This window comes from Rutidosis leptorrhynchoides, chromosome 4 (assembly GCF_046630445.1).
Source record: "Rutidosis leptorrhynchoides isolate AG116_Rl617_1_P2 chromosome 4, CSIRO_AGI_Rlap_v1, whole genome shotgun sequence".
In the NCBI taxonomy this organism is placed as follows: domain Eukaryota; kingdom Viridiplantae; phylum Streptophyta; class Magnoliopsida; order Asterales; family Asteraceae; genus Rutidosis; species Rutidosis leptorrhynchoides.
Genome location: NC_092336.1, coordinates 12,585,185 through 12,607,288, shown reverse-complemented (window position 1 = coordinate 12,607,288; position 22,104 = coordinate 12,585,185). Strand labels below are relative to the sequence as shown.

Sequence of the window (22,104 nt, the reverse complement as noted above, 5' to 3'; positions counted from 1 at the left end):
TTCAAGCAATATGCACCCATCCATACAAATTGTAGGTCAAGCAATAACAAGAAACAGAGAGATGTACGATAAGTAAAAATGAGAACATGTTTAAATTTGATATTTCAATCACTTTCTGATGTTGAAAATACATATACAAGAAACCTCGGATCATGCAGTTTCAACGTTACTAAAACACTGTGAGGGACAAATTATTCCTGCAAAACTTTTCTAAATTACCCGATTGCTAAAATTAAAAAGATAATAAAATGATGCTAATCATACAACACAGCAACCAACATAAGCCATTCCTTTTATAACTCCCAGTTGGTTGGTTGCTGATAAATGTGGTGTTCTAGCGTCCAGTATGGGACCCACGTTGACCATTAAACACCACAAGTTGACTAGAGATAGATACAGCATTGTTAGATCACAAATGTAGTCATTCGTCAAAAGTATGTGTACATATTTCCTCGAGCAGTATTGGCCAATCTTCCCCGAGCTGCCTCGGATTTAGCTCCATTGCAACTCTAAAGTCTAGCACTGATATCTTGCGTTTTGATTCATGTACTTGCGTTTGAAAATGTTGACCAGATCTCACACCGTTGACCATTGACCCTGACCGAGCCCGTTTAAGTTCACAACAAGACCTAATTAAACCTTTTAAATACAAGTCCAATCCTTTGTTGACTGCATTCGCAGAATCCATTGACACACCTTGAACGCCATGTGCTGCAGCAACAGGCTCCATACGTTGCTTCAACGTTATCGTATCTAATAATCCGTTGGTTTCAGATACACCAACAAATTTACTACTAGATGGGGCCCTGTGGGCCCCACCTATACTCACTGGCCAACAAGGAATCCCAAGTGGAGCATCTAATTTCTTGTCTTTTCTATCTGAAGATTCCGCCTTTTGCACCGGCCTTCGAGTATCTGGTGATGATGCGTCCCCGTTCTCGAATACATTATTAAATTCATCTGAATGTTGGATAGATGATGACGGGGAAAAATGTGCGGTTTTCCCATTTGGCGCAAGAGCACTTTTACGAGTTCCGGTTCTTGGTTTTCGTGTAGACGCTGAAAAAGCATCCCCATTTGGCAAATTTGGAATCGACCCATTCTGAAGTAATACGCCATCTGAAAGTTTCTTATTACCGACAGAAGATTTTGCAGTACACGCATTTCTTAAAATGGAACGAATTAACTGATTATGAAGTGGGATCCCATCCCTCCCAACGGTTCTTAAACAAAGTTTATCAAATTCAGCCTTACTTAACTTCAAACTCAAAAACTTATTCAAGTAATCAAAGTACTGTTTACATCTCTCTGTTCCAAGCTTCCCAATTAATCTACTTTTCAATTCAGCAAGACTGATCCGTGATCGCTGTTGCGGTGACGGTGGTTGCATTTCTTAATATAAAACTTCCATAAAACACTATAAAATAATTCTCTAAATTTCACTTCACTTCACTAAACCAAAACCTATATTGGTGTTTTGCTACATTTACAAATTTCCATCTTCCGAAACAAATTCAATCCATTCAACAACATTTCACGCAGCGAATACTGAATACTCATCATTGAAAAACCCTAATTAGGGTTTCGATACCAAAATATGTAATTCTTAACCAACTACTTGTCCAAAGCATAATCCCTAAATTATTCAAATTCAAATCCAAATTTATAAAAACCCCAACTTAAATAACACCCACATCACACAAATTCCCTCAATTTCAGCAAAACACGACAATCTTTTCAACTCAGAGCAAGCTCACAATTTAATTAACAATATAAAAGCTTATGAATTAAGCTTAAATGGACACAAACTGATCAAACAATTTAAGTATCCGGACTTCCAATCAAACAAATTCGCTAACTTTGATACACAATTTGAACCAATACGACAGACATAGTAAGGATTTAAGCTTGAAATCAACTTTATAAATGAATTGAAATTGGTAACCCTAACCTTGTTAATGTTGTTGTATAACCAAAATTGAGATTCGGAACACGAAATTATAGTTTCGATTTCAAACAATCTTCAACTTAATTCAATCGATTGAATACAATAAGCTTTCAATTTGATATCAATAGGATGAATTTTGGTTTAATTTCACCGCAGCATTTGTATTCTGTTTGATAGTTGATTTTGGTTCCGGTGGGGATTTTGAATCAGAAAGTTGAAGAAAGCCCTCTTTGTTTAATTTTCTCTCTGGTTTTTCGTTTTTGTGTCTGGATTAACAATAACTTTTTCTATTGTTACAGACTAGCCCCTTCTCTTTGTAGTATTGTCAATATTGTGACACATATTATTTATTTATAATAGCAAAAGATAATGTGACAGACGATGTTTTTCAGTATTTTTTAAAAACTTTGAAGGTAAAAAATTGGAAGAATGCGTGTCAATGTTTAGAAGTTGTAATGATCTAATAGATTTATTTTCAAACCAAGAGGAAAAAAGAGATTTAAGCATCCATATAGAAAAACAATGAAGAAAAACGTCGACATAAAATGAATAACGTCGATGTTTATGATGAAAAGCACGGAAAATATACATACCACTTCTTATACTTTAATGTAACAAGATATAACGCAATATATTGAGCTCAGAGCATGTGATAAATAATAATCAGTCTCATATTAATAGTCCTGTTTTGATTTTTGAGGTCTTTTCTTTTTAACTTTAACTTTAGATATTTTTGTTTGTATTAAATATTATTCGATAAAATATATATCAGTGGATTGGTTTTTCAATATATTTTTACCAATATAACGTTCATTAAGTATTATATAAGACACAAAAAATAATTTAAAGTAAAAGTTGAAAAGAAAAGACTCTTTGAGTCAAAACATGACTATTAATATGAGACGGATGTAGTATAATTTTTACGACATATCAAGTATATGATAAAAAGTAAATTAATTTTCTTAAAATACTTCAAGTCTACAATTATAGTTATAAGGAATTTTGAGTTTCTATATTTACTAAACTAATACTTTCTGAATCATACTTAAAATCTCTACGTTTCACGTTTTTATGAACTTCGTTTACTCGTAACGTCACAATACTAAATAAATATTTAGCAACTCCTCTCGTCGATTTATGCCCCTAAACTAAATGATTTATAAAATAAGAACTATTCCGTACAATTTTCACAGAAAAACACTTGAAGTATTGTAGCCCTTTGCAACGATCGTTAAGAAAAAGCAATAACCTTAACATATAATTTCTTATACAGGACCATTTTGTATAATTTGGATAGTACAAGGAAAGTTTGTGTAAGTTACTACTTTCTTATTTTAATTACCAAGTGAACTTATATTAGATTTAGATTATATAATCAAAGCTTCATAATCTCAAGTAGATATAACATATCATACACAATTAATGATTAAGTTAACCAATCTTACATTCTTCTACAGAATCCTGTAACACAACAACTGCACTAATTATAAGTTTTTCACATATCAATGGACTATATATACTCATAAGCTTAGCCTCTTCATTTAAATGTATAACTTGTGGACTTACTAGATGAGAGATCATTATTAGAGACAAAAATTGTTGTATATAACTCAACTTAATCACTGGCACCAACAGCTGAAATAGCATAGGTCTTCCCATTTCTCTTTAGGGGATTCTTCTCTATTCCTTGTGATCCACATTTGGTCAAAATTCGATTAGTGACTGTACATAACTTGTCAATAGTCAGAAGTTTAGTCACCAGTCATTAAGTAATTATGACTAAAACTTAGTCATTAAGTGGTCACTATATCTCATGACAAACGAATTGTCTTTTAAAATTGATGCAGTATTCATGATAAAACAATGTGACTATATATACGATTACTATTGATCGTCACTGATTTATTTGTTAGCATATTACTCTGTAGTTACATAAAATAAGTAAATCAATTGCAAATGGTAGTCGTATGCAAAAGTGGATCACACATTAAACACAAAACTTCAATAAAAAGCTGTCTTGCATAGTAAACCTCCTGCCCATTATCATAGTGGCATATGAACCGTTTTACTTAACTTGAACCTCTAATTATGATTAGAGCATCATTATTTTAGATGATAAAAGACATGTTTAAACTGGTTTAAACCCATGTTTTAGAGCTGCTTGCCAGACCAAATCAATCTGATCAACATCAATCGCGCCAACTTCATGGTGTGTCCAATTTTCTAGAAGATGGACGATCCCACCTGCATGACACGCGTGAACCACACCTCTTTCCATCGTGTACTATCCAAAAAGAAAAAAAAAATGGATAGCATTAGTCATCTCTATTCGAACTGAAATATTGTAGGATCGTTTTAGCCCAACAACAGGTCGAACATATAAGCTCGTGAGTTCTCTAGTACTTGAAAATCAATTGATGGGACACCCATTAACCGATTATCTCCAGAAAATATAAATTTAACATTCTACAGTTCAATATTAGTTTTTTATATTACCTCACATATGCCAAGGCCTTGAACATCGTCTGGAAGCTTCATGCTGCAAGCTTACCGTACGTGCAATCTCTTCTGACTTCGAGTACTGGGGGAACCACAAACTGATGGAAATGGGTTCCTGGTGGGGCCCATTTTTGGGCTCTTGGTGTAGACCATTTGCCCAGAATCCATGTCTACTTAATTCAAATCATTGAAACATCCGAATCACTACTTTGGTAAGAGGAATTAACATTTTGCCCAATACTCGGCCACCAAGTACTGCTAAACATTTTTGAACAATGAACACAATCTAACCTTGGAGTGCTTAGCTGCTTCATGTGTGGTCACTTGCACTAAAAACTTTTGGTTTTCGAAAGGAGCTTCTTTCTGAATGCTCGCAAATCTTTCAGTCGAGCGAGTAAGCATCTGTACAAAAGTTTAGCTAGCCAGATCAAGATTCAATTATTTAAAGGCAATTAGATCATGTCAATATGAGTTCAGGCTAAATCGGTTAAGTAATGGGTTAACTTGCAAAACTGTGTCTCTTTGATATATATATATATATCTATATATATATATATATATATATATATATATATATATATATATATATATATATATATATATATATATATATATATATATATATATATATATATATATAGGGCAGGATCAATGGGGAAGTAACCAATCGGGGGGAAGCAAATTTTTTTTTTTTTTTGAATTTTTTTTTCCGGCATCAAGATCACACGAAAATATGAACATTTAGAAGAGACACTTCGTGATGAATGTTATTATTTAGGCGGGAAAACGATCCACAAAAATAACATTCAAGATAATATTGTTCGTGAAGAATATGAACGTTTTTTTTCTTCATGTTTTGTGAAGTAAAATTTAGCCCGATTTAGAGTTTAGGGTTTAGGGTTTGGTGTTTTGGGTTTATTCCATAAACCCTAAACTCTAAACCGTTCGTGCTAAATCCTAAATCTAAACCCTAAATCTAAACCCTAAACCCTAAATTTCTAAACCCTAATATCTAAACCCTATAAACCCTAATATCTAACCCTAATATCTAAACCCCAATAGCTAAAACCTCAAAATACGCTCGAAAAACACGATAATTGTTATATATTACTTCTTCGAGCGTTTTCCCGTCAAAATAAAAACATTTATCACAAAGTGTCTCTACTAAATGTTCATATTTTCATCTCATCTATAATGTTCGTGAATAAAGATTTTTCAAAAAACGAAAGAAAAAAAAAAGTTTTTGCTTCCCCCCGCTTCTCCCCGAATGGTTACTTCCCTCTTGATCCTACCACTATATATATATATATATATATATATATATATATATATATATATATATATATATATATATATATATATATATATATATATATATATATATATATAATCAAGAGGGAATCACTTTTTAATTTTCTTTTATTTTTTTTAAACATTAAGATCACAAGAAAATATGAACATTTAAGAAAGAGACTTTGTGACAAATGTTATTATTCTGGCTGGAAACACTCGAAGAAATAAATGATAAAACGCATCATGAGTAATGTTTTTAATCATCAGAATACTTTACGGTTTATATATATATATATATATATATATATATATATATATATATATATATAGTAGGATCAAGAGGGAAGTAACCATTCGGGGGGAAGCGGGGGGAAGCAAAAACTTTTTTTTTTTTTTTTGAAAAAACTTTGTTCACGAACATTATAGATGAGATGAAAATATGAACATTTAGTAGAGACACTTTTTGATAAATGTTTTTATTTTGGCGGGAAAACGCTCGAAGAAGTAATATATAACAATTATCGTGTTTTTCGAGCGTATTTTGAGGTTTTAGCTATTGGGGTTTAGATATTAGGGTTTATAGGGTTTAGATATTAGGGTTTAGAAATTTAGGGTTTAGGGTTTAGATTTAGGGTTTAGATTTAGGATTTAGATTGAGTTTTTAACACGAACGGTTTAGATCCATAAACCCAAAACACCAAACCCTAAACCCTAAACCCTAAACCCTAAACTCTAAATCGGGCTAAATTTTACTCCCTCCGTCCCTCTACAAGTGTCCACTTACTTTTTGCACACAGTTTTACGAAATTCCACTAACTTCATTCTCCACCAATCAGAATTCTTCTCTCTCCAGAATAAACTCTTCTCATTGGTTGAAATACAAAGTGGACACTTGTAATGGGACATCCCAAAATAGAAATGTGGACACTTTAAGTGGGACGGAGGTAGTACTTCACAAAACATGAAAAAAAAAACGTTCATATTCTTCACGAACAATATTATCTTGAATGTTATTTTTGTCGATCGTTTTTCCGCCTAAATAATAACATTCATCACGAGGTGTCTCTTCTAAATGTTCATATTTTCGTGTGATCTTGATGCCGGAAAAAAAAATTCAAAAAAAAAACGAAAAAAAAAAAATTTTTTTGCTCCCCCGCTTCCCCCTGATTGGTTACTTCCCCATTGATCCTGACCCTATATATATATATATATATATATATATATATATATATATATATATATATATATATATATATATATATATATATATATATATATATATATATATATATATATATATATATCCAAATGTGTTAAAAATAGCGATGTAGAACATGTTTCTTTCGATCCATCTCCTAATTAACTAAATTCGCGTATACACACAATATGAACTTTTAAAAGATAAAACATAACAGGTATAGAATCATTTACATGTGGCAAAACTGCAACCAAAAATTAATGAAACAGAAAATTATTTGATTATATAAAAAACTTACCAACACTCTAACTTTACGACGAGCTAAGTAAAGGGCAATTGCCCTTCCAAGCTTAGAAGTTGCTCCTGTTAAGAACACCTCTTCAACATCATGAGGAATATCGTTAAGAATAACGGCTGCGGTCAATGTGTTTCCATGTACCACACGAACTTTAAGATCCGGAAGTTTTGTTACAAAAAGTTTCCCGCCTCCGTTCAAAGCTTCATTCTGACAAAAGAAAAGTTTCAAATAAAAAAGGTTCAAAAGTAGAGCATTATAATGTTTGTCATCATTTCGGTTCGCGCAACAAATTTACGCGGGTCTCAGATATTTGAAAAATATTGCATGTTAGCCATTTATGTTTATTTTTAACGCGGATGGTCACTCACGGGCACTAGGTACGGGGTTGGTCCTTTGGCCGGACGACCGTTAGTTTATTTTATTTCATTAAATTTACTCATGTGAGTTCCGTTAAATTGAGTTGTCGGAGTGGGAATTGAACAGTGACTGAGTTTCCGAAGGTTGAAACTGAACAGAGACTGAGTTGCAGGAGGTAGGGTTTTAATTTTAAGTTAGAAATAGGATTTGAGGTTTTAATTTGAGCTCCAATTTAAGTTAGAAAATAATTGTCATTTATGTTAGTGGTTTTGGTTTGGTGATGAATTTAGTATTAGTATTATAGATGGGTTTGTGATTATGTAGAAGTGGATAAGAAACATAGTAGGAAGTGAGTTTTGGATGAACAAGGAGGTGGAGAAGAAAAGACAAAAATACCCTCACATGCTAAGCACATGATTGAATTTAAGGGTCGTTAGATTGAGTGACCAACTACAAAATTAGTGCAAACGTGAGTGATAACCACGTCAAAAATAAACATAAATGACTAACATGCAATATTTTAAAAACATCATACACCAGCAACATAATTTTGTCTTTGTGTGTCAACAAAAGCAAAGGCAGAATAATCATTTTAAAGATTAACATTTTCTCACAAAACATTTGTGTCTGTCTTGTTTTGGAGTAATATTTCCAACAAACCTTGTTCAAGGCAGCAAGACTAAGGACCTTGACTCCAATCTTATCAGCCTGTAATATAGCTTCTTCAATTTGTTTATTAATGCCGTCTTTTAAGAATGGTAAAAAGTACTGAAAATATAAAACGGTTTGTCAGTATGATCATCCAATATGAGTCCTTTAAAAATATGACTAAGAGACGAACTCAGGTTAAGTCAAGTAGGTACCATGAAACCCAGTTTTGGCACTGCCCAACTTTGAAGCAATTTTCCTCTAAGATGGCAGAAACTAAACAAGAAAGGCTTGAATGTAGCGCATACGATAAATGTTAATATGGCAGTCAAAGGCCAAAATGGGAGCATTATAAGTTTTGGGGCATATGGCAATGAGCTTAAAGATCTAAAACTGTATGAACTCTGCATTGAGGCCATGATATCTACTCCATGTACAAGAAACACAAATTCTGGTACTTTAGCTTTCCTTCCTAAAACACCAAGAAACATATATCAGGTTACAAGATAATATTCAGCTTAAAATATGTTTTTATACCTTCATTCGAGCCCGTTATTTCTCTATGAATATCCCACGAAATTTCGTTCATGGTGTTTCCCAAAATATCAAACAGAGGCATAAATAGGCAGAAATTGGTCTTCAAGTCTTTGTGGTGTATAAAATGGTAGCTAATTGCAAAAATAGCAACAAACTTTGGTTATTTTCATCAAATTTGTAGGTAGCAAAAAAAAAAAAAAAAAAAAAGACCATGGAAGTTTACATCAAGCCACGTTGGCGTATCGTAACTGAAATTTGGCCCAAGTTAAAGTATGAAACTTACGTTGGCGTATATATGAGATATTTGAGGGTAGGTATGGTTGTGAATATGTGATGAGGAACAACTTCAATATTACTATGCCCCATACATCTGAGGCAGTCGAAGATCAAAATATAACCGTAAAACATGAGTACTGAACCATGTCCAACCCATGTAGTTCCTATAATTGGAACTCCAATAATCACACAAAGTAATAAGTGCTCCAAAAATGTTGCATGTCCAGCTGCACCAAAAATGTAAAGGTACCAGAAATGGTAAGTTAACTACAATTAGTATGTACTATAACTAACTTCAATGATTTTTATAACTAACTACCTGTAAAAGGAGTGTTCACTTTAGAACTATGATGAAGCCAATGATAATGTTTGAAGAAATATGATGAATGTAATAATCTATGGATCCAATAATATAAAGGTTCTGAGAGCCCAATATGGAAAATTATACAAGAAATAATCCCTCTTGCATTCCAAATAGGAAGATTATTGAACCAATAAATGCTTGAAGTATGATGAAATTGTCCCTGTAATCAAAAGGAGTATGAATGAATCATTTTAATCATTAATACAACAACTAATCCAACCCAACCCGAATTGTCACCCTTGTATAAAAGGTAACAAACTTTAAAAGAATATGATTTATGGTAAATAAACTTGGATATTGCAACGAAGAAGGAGAAACTTACCAATGCCATTCTTGGTCGATTTGATCGAAATCAACTCCTTTTTCAGATAATCGATTATTTCGATTCAAAAAAAGGCAGTTCTCATATGTAGTCCATAGCTGGTGCACAAGTCCTCTTAGTAAGCACAAGATAAGAATATGCATACACCAACTATACTCATTCTGCCTCTTTTCATAAAATTTTGAATATATGAACACCGCCAGAAATGGTCCACATAATAAGTACTGATTCAAGCAATAGAAAATGATGTTTTGAAGAATCAATAATTAACATGACTATTTGGATTTTGGAAAAAGAGAGAAATCAAAAAGATACATGCCTTATAACTGCCCAAATTTTGCCATGGCCAATCAAACAATGGAGCTCCAATGATCCCTGACAGAAAAACCTTTGTTTCATCTAAATCTTTCACAATCATCTCTTCAAGCATATATTCTTTTTGGCCCATGTTTATCTAATTGGACTTCAAAAGCTTGATGTTGGTGTATTGGCTACATAAGGGATATATATATATATATATATATATATATATATATATATATATATATATATATATAATCAAGAGGTAAGCACTTTTTTGGAGAAAGCCGAAGCAAATTTTTTTTTTTTTTTTTTTTTTTTTGAAAAAACTTTGTTCACGAACATTATATATTAGATGAAAATATGAACATTTAAAAAAGACACTTTGTGATGAATGTCATTATTTTGGCGGGAAAACGTTCGAAGAAAAAAATAAAAACATTCAATGCATTAAATGTTTTGTTGCTGAGTTTATTTGCATCGTTTTGTTTTCATCTTGTGTGAAGTAATTTTTTCGAATTTAGCCCGATTTAGAGTTTAGAGTTTAGAGTTTAGAGTTTAGGGTTTAGGATTTTCGGGTTTACTCCGTAAACCCTCAACCCAGAACCATAAACTCTAAACTCTAAACCGTTCGTGTTAAAATATTCAATCTAAACCCTAAACCCTAATTTCTAAACCCAAAACCCTAATTTCTAAAAGCTAATAGCTAAACCCTAATTTTTAACCCCCTAATTTCTAAACACTAATTTCTAACCCCTTAAAAAAAACTCAGAATCAATACATTCAATGCATTGAATGTTTTCATTTTTTTCTTCGAGCGTTTTACCGCCAAAATAATAACATTCATCACAAAGTGTCTTTTTTAAATGTTCATATTTTCATGTGATCTTGATGCCTGAAAAAAAAATTCGAAAAAAAAGAAAAAAAATGTACTTCCCCCTAAAAAAGTGTTTCCCTCTTGATTAAATCTATCTCTCTCTCTCTCTCTCTCTCTCTCTCTATATATATATATATATATATATATATATATATATATATATATATATATATATATATATATATATATATATATATATATATATATATATATATATATATATATATATATATCTATGTGTGTGTGTGTGTACAGGATCAATGGGAAGTAACCAATCGAGGGAAAGCGGAGGGAATCAAAAAAAAAATTTCGTTTTTTTGGAATTCTTTTTTCAGGCATCAAGATCACACGAAAATATGAACATTTAAAAAAGATACTTCGTGATGAATATTATTATTTAGCGGGAAAAAGATCGACAAAAATAACATTCAAGATAATATTGATCGTGAAGAATGTTAACGCTTTTTTCATGTTTTGTGAAGTAAAATTTAGCCCGATTTAGAGTTTAGGGATTAGAGTTTAGCGTTTTGGGTTTAGTCCCAAAACCCTAAACTCTAAACTTTTCGTGTTAAAAATTCAATTTAAATCCTAAATCTAAACCCTAAATATAAACCCTAAACCCTAAATTTCTAAACTCTAATATCTAAACCCTATAAACCCTAATATATAAACCCTAATATCTAAATCCTAATATCTAAAACCTCAACATACGCTCGAAAAACACGATAATTGTTACATATTAATTCTTCGAGCATTTTCTCGTCAAAATAAAAACATTTATCACAAAGTGTATTTATTAAATGTTCATATTTTCATCTAATCTATAATGTTCGTGAACAAAGTTTTTTCAAAAAACGAAGAAAAAAAATTTGCTTCTCCCCGATTGGTTACTTCCTCCTTGATCCTACCACAATATATATATATATATAGTGAAGGCTACTCAAGGGTTATATACTTTTTTTTTGTTCCGATGGAGGCCATATACTCAAAAAAATACTATTGTAGGCCATAAACTTTGGAAAAGTGTGTTAATGTAAACACACTTAACTTGTTAACGTGCTGTTAAGAGAACACGATGAACAAAATTTTTCAAAGTGAAATTTGATAAAATTGATCATCAAACTTGATTGAAACACGATCCTTGAACAGCGAAAAACAAATTTTGTGAAGATTTTGGATCCAAAAGATCAACAAAATCGAGTTATGAGCATTTTTTTTTTCAAAAAATTGTTACTAAAATCGACCCATTTCTCATATTTGGTTATGTGTTTGTGAAAACCTTCAATGGGTTTATGTTTAGAATGATCTACCACGGCTAACTATAAATCATAATGAGTTTTGGTCTAGTTTTGAGGTGTTTTCGATTTGCACTACCATAAACCACCATGGATTCTGTCGGATTTTGCTGTTGGTGATGAAGATGAAGATGACCAGTTTAGCAGGTAACCGATCACTTTTTGTTTACATTAGCACACTTTTCTAAAGTACATAGCCTACAATAGTATTTTTCTGGGTATATAGTCTACATCGAGATAAAAAAAAGTATATGACTATTGAGTAGCCTTAACCCATATATATATATATATATATATATATATATATATATATATATATATATATGTGTGTGTGTGTGTGTGTGTGTGTGTATGAGCACTAGAAGTCTAGAACTCTAATTTGGAAAGAAAATCCTGAAAACTCCATTTTTGTTCGACTAGTTAATGTTGATTTGGGATTTTTTTGTTAGACTTTTTTTATTCAACTTGCTTTTTTTTTTTTGTTCGACTTGCTCTTTTTTGGTTCCAATTTAAGAGTGTAGGACAAAATCAAAACTGTTCGAATATCACAAAATTGTTCGAACATACACAAAATTGTTCGAATTTATAAGTGTAGAACAGAAACTTGTTCATAAAATTGTTCGAATTGAGTTATTTTTGTTCAAATTCATGGTTTTGTAGAACGAAAACGTGATTTCATATGGATCTCCAAAAATTTTCGACCAACACAAGAAATTGTTGCTCTCATCATATTTAGTTCGACTTGCTAGTTCTCAGGATTCCTCCAACATAAATAGTTGTCATTGGATCCCTTTACTAAGTGTGTGTGTGTTATGAGGAAATAATCTGCGGGAAGTTGATTGTTTGGGGAAGGGGAAAGTATAACATTCGAAAAAAATTATTTTTTCACGTATATTAGGAAATATTATTTTACCATTCAATTATATATTTAAAGTTGTATTTATATAAATTTTCATAATATACGTGAAAAAAATAATTTTTTCGAACAAAAACATTATTCTTTTTTTATTAAATTCTATAATAAGAATAACATTACTCTGATGAATATTTTCGAATACTAAGTTATAACTGGTGAATGATACCTATTTTTTTGCCTCGAAAACATTATAAGTAATACATGTTATTGAATGCTGATATTTTTTCACATATATTTAACATTTTCGATGAATTCTCACAAATTTTTGTTTAAAGAATAAAATTATATGTATTTAATTTTTTCATTCTCCTTTCAAAAATTCACCTCTCAAGATCCTGGCACGAATACCTTCTAATTCATTAATAACGGTATTCGGACACTTAAAAAGTGTCGTATTTTTGGATAAAGAAATATATATATATATATATATATATATATATATATATATATATATATATATATAATGTGGATAAAGAAATTAAAAGAAAGTTGTTAATAAAAAGTTGGTGTTTTTCCTTTCAATTATATAGTAGCTGTTTATATATACGATTAATGTGGTTAAAAGATGAAAAAAAGTTATTGTTAAGGTAGTTGTATAAAAGGTTGAAAAGTTAAAAACTAATTTGTATGAAAAAATGTGAATTTGTTATTAAAAAATTGTAAAAAAGTAGTTTAAAATCTTACGAACATAAAATATGTAAAAAAAATGAAATGTTTGACAATCATTTCATGTATACTGGTATAAGAGGGTGGTGGTTTATTCACTCAAATCTCTTAGATCAAAGTAGAGAAAGTCGTATCTTCTATCTGAAAGTATACAGATTAATTTTAAAAGGATCTCCTACTTAATACTCCTTTCGTTCCAATTTTATGGTCTACTATTTTTTTAGATGTTTCAAATTAATTGTTCACTTCCATAAATAAATAAGAATAATGTGATAAAATTCTTTTGTGCTTCTAAATTATACATATAAGACAAAAAGATAGATAAAAAATAAATGATAAGACTGAATAATTAAAAAATAAGATGTGACAGTTTCATTTTCTTAAACTGTGTGTTTTTGTTTGAAGACAGTATATTTTAGACGAACGGAGTATAAAGAGTGTGATATTTTCATAATAATATATAATAATTTTTACAATAAATGTAATTTTAGAGTTCTAAAGGTTTTGTAATAAACAAAGTGAAACATGAAATCAAAAAATTTAAATGGTTGGTCAAAAATCTCGTGGATATTTCTTTGTGTAATTAAAATGGTTGGTCAAAATTAAAGCGTGTGGTTGAGGTCATAAATAATGTGAGGGAACCACACAAGCAGAAACATAACACTTTAATAATTTAACAAAAAAAAAGCATATAAGCCATCAAAAAAGTTGAGTGAGTTGACAAAATAAACAATAAGTTCCCCAATGATATATACAAACTAGGGTGGTTAGTTGTGCGATGCAGCGGTCACTCTCTGGTGCGTAACTGCGTATGGAAAAGCTGTTGTAGTACATACTTATATATATATATTACAAAAAATTATTTTGACACTATTGAGCTTAATATAACTTAAAAGACAATAATTCGTTTCAACAGACCAAACACACATAATTTAACCGTCATTAATTAAACTAATTAGAACGTACATAATTTAGATACGTTTGTTAAATGATAGCAAAAAAGATTCTAAATAAATTATTGTAAAATATGAATAAATATTGTAAAAAAAAATGAATAATTTGTAAAGGAAAAAAATGAGGGGCTAGATGGTTGGTTCATGGCTGAAAATATTTAAAGAAATAAAGAGCGGCTAAGAATTGAACGTGTGACCATCTGTTACCCAACATGAGGCGAAAAACATTAATCTAATTTTGACATCATATTATATATTAGGTGTTAATTAACTTAAACCCTAAAAAAAATTTGATTTGGGAAAGAAAAAAAAAACCAAAAAAAACAGGTGTTAAATGGGGGTTAGGACTAAGAAATTGTTCACATACTTTTATAATTGAATATACATACATTATTTACATCGCTGGAATGAATATCATAAATCTTGACAATATTAATCTCATATATATAGTGAGCCTGAATCCTTGTTATATCTATGTAGAACAATTTTTTATATATTATACTAGGCTTTGAGCCCGTGCGTTGCACGACTGCTCAAAAACCATTTCAAAATTAGTTACATATAGATATACTTATAACTTTTATATTCTATATGAATTTTGGTTTGACATACAAATGAATATGTATTGTAAGTCGTATAATAAAGTATCTCATGAAAAATTTATCAAAAAAATAAATAACGTTACTAATTTGCTATACTAAACTCTTTGTGTGATCAACTATGCCAAACCATAAATAAAACATACAAATATGTTTGGTTGCAATGGCACCATATTTACTCAACATCAAAATAACACATCTTTAAAAAACTTTTTGATACAGATCGTATCCTCAACTAATATTATAAAATGTACTTCCGTATCACTTAAATTGAATATTAAGATTACAAAATTAAAAATGACACAATTCGCGAAGATACAGTATTAGCCTATCAGGTAAATGTTTATGCTTACCGACATTCAAAATCAAAGTGCCTGGAATGGAAAAGAAAGTGTTATTTTAGTTGGTACTTACGATGTATATTTGCAGTCCCCTTATGCTTCCCACATCGTCAACTGGGTCGGGTCAAAACAGGTTTTGGTCATAAAACGCACTTAATCTAAACATATTGTAACAGACCGAAACCCGGGCTAGTTGTAAGTTGTCTATTTATGCCTTTAGGGTTTGTGCTTAGTCTTAAGTGCTTTTTATTTTAATTATTTTATTAGTATTTTAATATAATTGTGTTGTGACCAGTTTGTGACAAGGGTCCCAGAACAGGTTTGTTTATTTTATTTGGACCTCGTTTGGGTTACCTAATCTTGTGCGAAAGATATCAGATAGCTGGTAAATACCCGTGTGTTGTGGGGTATGAGGTTTTAACCCCAAATTAAGTGTGAGACCAGCTAATTTCCTCTCAATTGCTCCTGAACCTTCCTCTCACTCACTCTCACCTAACTTCACCTCCTTCAAACAACCCTAAATCATTTGATCTCGAATTAAAGCTTGATTTTGGTGTCAAATCGTTCCTTATGTTGTTGTGATTCTAACAAGGTAAAGTTTATCTGATTTCGTGATCAAATCAGTGTCAAAATGGGTGTTTTAGTCAAGTTTTATGAAAGTGGGTTTTGATGCCCAAATTGGTTCAATTTGTTGTTGTTTGTTCATAAAAGTTGTGGGTTTATGTTTCTAAATGTTTAGTGTAAAAGATGTAACCAGTTTTGAGGTCAAAAACGTGTCCAAAATTGAGATTTGGTGATTTTGGGTTGAAACCCGTCACTTTGCTGCTGTTGCAGCTAATGAACTACCTTCGACCGATGGTCGTTGACCATCGACCGATGGTGAGGACGATCGGCCGATGGACGAGACCATCGACCGATGGTGTATGATTTCTGACCAGCGGATGTAATTTTGACGATCGACCGATTGGGGGAGACCATCGACCGATGGTGTGTTGACGATCGGCCGATGGATGGGACCATCGACCGATGGTCTTAGACAGTGAAATTCTTACTAAGTGTGGAATTCTAGCCGTTATGCTGCCCGTTTGTATTTTGGTGTTCAGGATGTAAATTTTGAAAGTGCATAAGTGTTAAGCATGAAAATTTTAGCGGACGCAAATTTTTACTAATTTGCTATAATTCGCTGTCAGTGTGTCTAATCTTGATGGGAACACTATTCTAACTTGGTTTTTGCTGTTCTCAGGAGATAAGGACAAGGAAGAAGCTCAGAAATAATAACTGAGCAGTTGTTGGTAATTGGTGAGTGGGTCTATCTACGGATAGAGTTTAAGTAGCATATCATGCTACTGTGGTTGACTCTTTTACCATGCATAGTGTAGTAATTGCCATGATAGAATAATATCGTTTGCCTGATGTTGTATGTGAATTATGTGTACACTGTGTGAATGGCACCAGTCGGGCCTAGGGAGACTGGGGACTCGAGACCGTGCCTAGGAGAGGTTAGAGCCCGTATGAGGTCAACCGTGCCTAGGGGAGGTTGGGTCCATAGGCTACTGATTGTGGAGTATAGTGTGAACGATGCACCCCCTGCATCTGGATAACTATACTGTTAATTGAGTAGCAGGGACTATCGGTAGACTCAGGCCCGATCAGCTGGGAGTCGTGTGCTCGTACAAGCCGCCTATCCTCGTATTGTCTTTTGTATGCTAGTTGGTAGTTAGCAGGTATTGTTGATGTATATAGCTTGTGTGTGACTTAAGCTATATCTGTTAGATAGATTCCATTCACTTAGCGGTGCGCTAATCCCCCACATGTTTTCCCCCTTGCAGGTTTAGGTACTGCTAGTCGGGATGGGTGATACAGCAGATGACATGTTTGACAATCAACTCTGATGTGGACTTTTGTTTAAATAATGTTTTGTAATAACGTAACACCTGTGGTTTGTAATAAAGTAATTAACTAAGGATTTATGGTAATCATGTTGTTATCGAATAAGGGTAATTATGTAAATGAAGTCTTCCGCTGTGTATATATATATATAAAAAAAAAAAAATGGCCGGTGTTACAAGTTGGTATCAGAGCATGGTTTGGCAGCAAATACGTGCGCGTATTTTGTTCCCAAACCCTGAGGCAAGTCAAACATGTCTGTGGGAGTGGGGGCTAAGTGAAAATAGGATATACGTGTGTTAGTTGTGATTGAACTAACTGTTATCCACTAAGCTTTTGTGTAAGCTGTTTTGTAGCACAGGTATGGCTGATAGAAACGCAACTGGCCCATCCAACCCCGGAACATTTAGAGCACCAGAAGAGGGTGTTGAGTCTGATGATGATCAGAGTAGTTACATCCTTCAATTAGAAAGTAAGCTAAAAGAGGCCGAGGATAAAATTAATGAGCTTGAATTGGCAAGGCATTCTGGAAATGATGATACACCACCTGGATTCCCAACCGCGCAATCCCAAACGATACCTAATGTGCACCAGAACCAGTTTCAGAATTAAATACCTAACCAATATTATATGCCACCGCAAAACACTTTTACTTACCAAAATCCCATGATGATGAACCCGTACCAAATGCCAATGTTTCAACAACCTTACATGCAACCACCCAAAAAGTGTACTTATAAGAACTTCCGTGATTGCAAGCCCTCTGAGTTCTCTGGAAGTACTGATCCGACTGTAACTCTCAATTGGTTGCGAGAAGTTGAAAGGGTATTTGAAGCGTGTCAGTGTGAACCCGAGCTGAAGGTAACATATGCTAGTAGACTGTTGAAAGGTAGGGCTATGATTTGGTGGGATTCTTTGATTTCTAGTATACCAAAAGAGCAAGTGAGTATGATCACATGGGAGCAGTTTCATGGGAAGGTGTGTGAACAGTATTGTAATCCTTTTGATATGAACCGAATCAAGACTGAGTTTCTTGAAATGAAGATGACACCTCAAATGACGATCGACGAGGTAGTAGAGAAGTATATGGATAAACTAAGGTTTGTACAACAGTGGGTGCCAGACGAAGCGTCTCGTATACAACATTTTGTTAATATCATTTTGCCAGAGTACCGAACTTTTGTTAGAATGGCTACGTCGTTGTCTCAAGCGGTTGTGATGGCTAAGATGGTAGAAAGTGATGTTCAGGCTGCCAGAAACAGAATGTTTGGTAATGTGCTACAACAAGGTGGGCAAGTATCTGGTCAATCAGGATCTAAATCCAAGAAGTCTAGTGGGTTTAAATCGAAGAGTAAAAGTGGTCAGAATAGTTCTGGATCTGGATCAGGTAAAGGGAATTGGTGTCACACGTGTCGATCTTCTCACAGTGGTCAGTGTTCTGAGGCTACAAGAAGATGCTTAAAGTGTGGTGTTGTTGGGCATGAGTCTTCAGCATGTCCGTATCTGAATAGTGTATGTTGGAGTTGTCACAAACCAGGGCATTGTGCAATTAGTTGTCCATCGAAGAGTGGTAGTTCCGGGGCAGGGTCAGGGTCAGGGGCGCGTTCAGCATCAGCTGGAGGGTCAACTGCCTCGAGTGGGCAGAAGAGGAAGAACCCTCCAACAGCAGAGGCTAGAGCTTTTCAGATGTCAGTTGAGAATGCTGTGGCAACCGATGAAGTGATCACCGGTATGTTTCTAATCAACTCAATACCTGCTCGCGTATTGTTTGATTGTGGTGCCAATAGGTGTTTTATGTCCCTAGATTTCTGTGCTAAGTTGAATTTACCAGCTACTGTGTTACCCAAGCCGGTTAGTGTAGAAGTAGCCGATGGTAAGACCACACCCGTCACAACATATGTGTCTGGGGTTTGTATAGAGATCGAAGGGAAGTCTTTCCCGGTGACTTGTTTAGTGTTACCTATTCCTAGCTTTGATGTAGTATTAGGAATGGATTGGTGAAGCTCGCTTAGGGCTAATATTAAGTGTGATAGGAAAATGATTACCTTTCGTTCGACCGATGGAACCCGTGTTGTGGCCCGAGGGGAGCGGGGAGGGTATAATTTTCTGTTGATAACCATGATGAAAGCAAAAAAGTCGATGGCAAAGGGTTGTGAATCATTTCTTGCATATGTGATTGATGCGAAGAAAGAAAAGAAAACAGTGGCCGATATTCCGATAGTATCAGAATTTCCCGATGTGTTCCCAGATGAGTTACCAGGTCTGCCGCCGGTAAGGGAAGTTGAATATAAGATTGAATTGGTTCCTGGAACAACTCCAGTTGCAAAAGCTCCATACCGATTAGCGCCGTCTGAAATCCGTGAAATGATGTCACAGATTCAAGAACTATTAGATCGTGGGTTTATCCGACCGAGTTCTTCACCGTGGGGTGCTCCAGTATTGTTTGTTAAAAAGAAAGATGGGTCAATGCGTATGTGTATTGATTATCGTGAATTGAACAAAAGAACTGTGAAGAATAAGTATCCGTTACCTCGAATAGATGATTTGTTCGATCAGTTACAGGGTGCTTCATTCTTTTCTAAGATAGACTTACGATCCGGATATCATCAGGTTCGTGTTGCTGAATCAGATATACCGAAAACAGCGTTCAGAACAAGGTATGGTCATTATGAATTTCTTGTCATGCCTTTTGGGTTGACGAATGCGCCAGCAGTCTTCATGGATCTAATGAATAGAGTGTGTCGTCCATTCTTAGATAAGTTTGTGATTGTGTTTATTGATGACATATTGGTGTATTCGAAAACAGAGAGTGAACATGCTGAACATCTGAGGTTGGTTTTGAACTTGTTAAAACGTGAGCAACTATTTGCAAAATTTTCAAAGTGTGAATTTTGGTTACGTGAAGTGCAGTTTTTGGGTCATGTGATTTGTACCGAGGGTATAAAAGTTGATCCGACAAAGATAGAAGCGGTAATGAATTGGAATTCTCCGAAGACTCCGACTGAGATTAAGAGTTTTCTGGGATTGGCTGGGTATTATCGCAGGTTTATCAAAGATTTTTCTATATTAGCGGGTCCGTTGACTAAGTTGACTCGTAAAGATGTAGCCTTTCGATGGACTGATGAACGGGAAAAGGCTTTTCAGATTTTGAAACAGCTACTGTGTCAGGCACCAGTGTTAGCTTTACCAGAAGGTTCAGACGACTTCGTGGTATACTGTGATGCATCCTATGCCGGGTTGGGTTGTGTATTAATGCAAAGAGATAAAGTAATCGCCTATGCCTCGCGACAGTTGAAAGTTCATGAGAAGAATTATCCAGTGCATGATCTTGAAATGGCTGCAGTAGTGTTTGCTTTGAAACTATGGAGACATTATTTGTATGGAACTCATTGTGTTATTTGTACAGATCATAAGAGTTTGCAATATATCTTCTCACAGAAAGAATTGAATATGCGTCAGAGACGATGGCAAGAGTTGATCAAAGATTACGACTGTGAAATTAAATACCATCCGGGTAAGGCAAATGTGGTTGCAGATGCGCTAAGTCGTAAAAAGTCAAGTGAAAATGTGAAATTTCTTAGTTTGAATATAACTTCAGATTTGATTAACAGCTTAAAAACCATTCAGGCCTGTGCTTTAGAGGACGAACATATTAAATCTGAACAAATGACCAAACGAAAAGTGGACTTAATTGATGACTCACGTGGACTAAAGACCTTAAACAATCGTGTTTGGGTGCCTAAGCTTGGAGATTTGAGGGATTTAATCATGACGGAAGCTCACAAATCCAGATTGACAGTACATCCGGGTAGTAATAAGATGTATCATGATTTGAAAGCAGTGTATTGGTGGCCGACAATGAAAACAGATATCGCTCGATATGTCGAAAAGTGCCATATTTGTGCTCAAGTGAAGGCAGAACATCAGAAACCTTATGGTTCGCTACGTCAGTTACAGATTCCAGAGTGGAAATGGGAACATATAACGATGGATTTTGTGACCAAATTACCTCGAACTCAGAAACGACATGATATGATTTGGGTAATAGTGGATCGTCTAACTAAAAGTGCTCATTTTCTTGCTACTCGTGAGACAGCTTCGTTAAGTGAGTTAGCCGATTTGTATGTGAAAGAAATAGTTAGTCGACATGGTGTGCCGTTATCGATCGTTTCAGATAGAGATTCCAGATTAGTGTCGAATTTTTGGAACAGTCTTCAACAAAATTTGGGTACACGTGTGAATTTAAGTACAGCTTATCATCCTCAGACAGATGGTCAGAGTGAAAGAACGATACAGACTTTGGAGGATATGTTAAGGGCTTGTGTTTTAGAATACGGTGGTTCGTGGGATACACATTTAACATTGGTCGAATTCGCGTATAATAATTCATATCATTCGAGTATAGGAATGCCGCCCTATGAAATGTTGTACGGTCGTCGTTGCAGAACTCCGACTTGTTGGTTAGAAGCCGGGGAGAAGCAGTTTGCAGGTCCCGAAATTGTTCAAATGACAGCCGAAAAAGTTGCAATT

The 22,104-nt window shown here is 33.7% G+C and overlaps 1 protein-coding gene and 1 pseudogene across 1 annotated transcript; both read right to left on the bottom strand.

Annotated features, from left to right (window-relative positions):
* Positions 1-258: 258 nt before the first annotated feature.
* LOC139840411 (uncharacterized) lies at positions 259-1,390 on the bottom strand. Its single transcript, XM_071830680.1, has 2 exons — positions 445-1,390; positions 259-383 (listed from the first exon to the last, which is right to left on the bottom strand). The coding sequence occupies exons 1-2, from the start codon at positions 1,388-1,390 to the stop codon at positions 259-261; spliced, it is 1,071 nt and encodes a 356-aa protein (XP_071686781.1).
* A 2,686-nt stretch (positions 1,391-4,076) lies between these two features.
* On the bottom strand, positions 4,077-10,175 carry LOC139904477 (very-long-chain aldehyde decarbonylase CER3-like; annotated as a pseudogene).
* Positions 10,176-22,104: the final 11,929 nt, after the last annotated feature.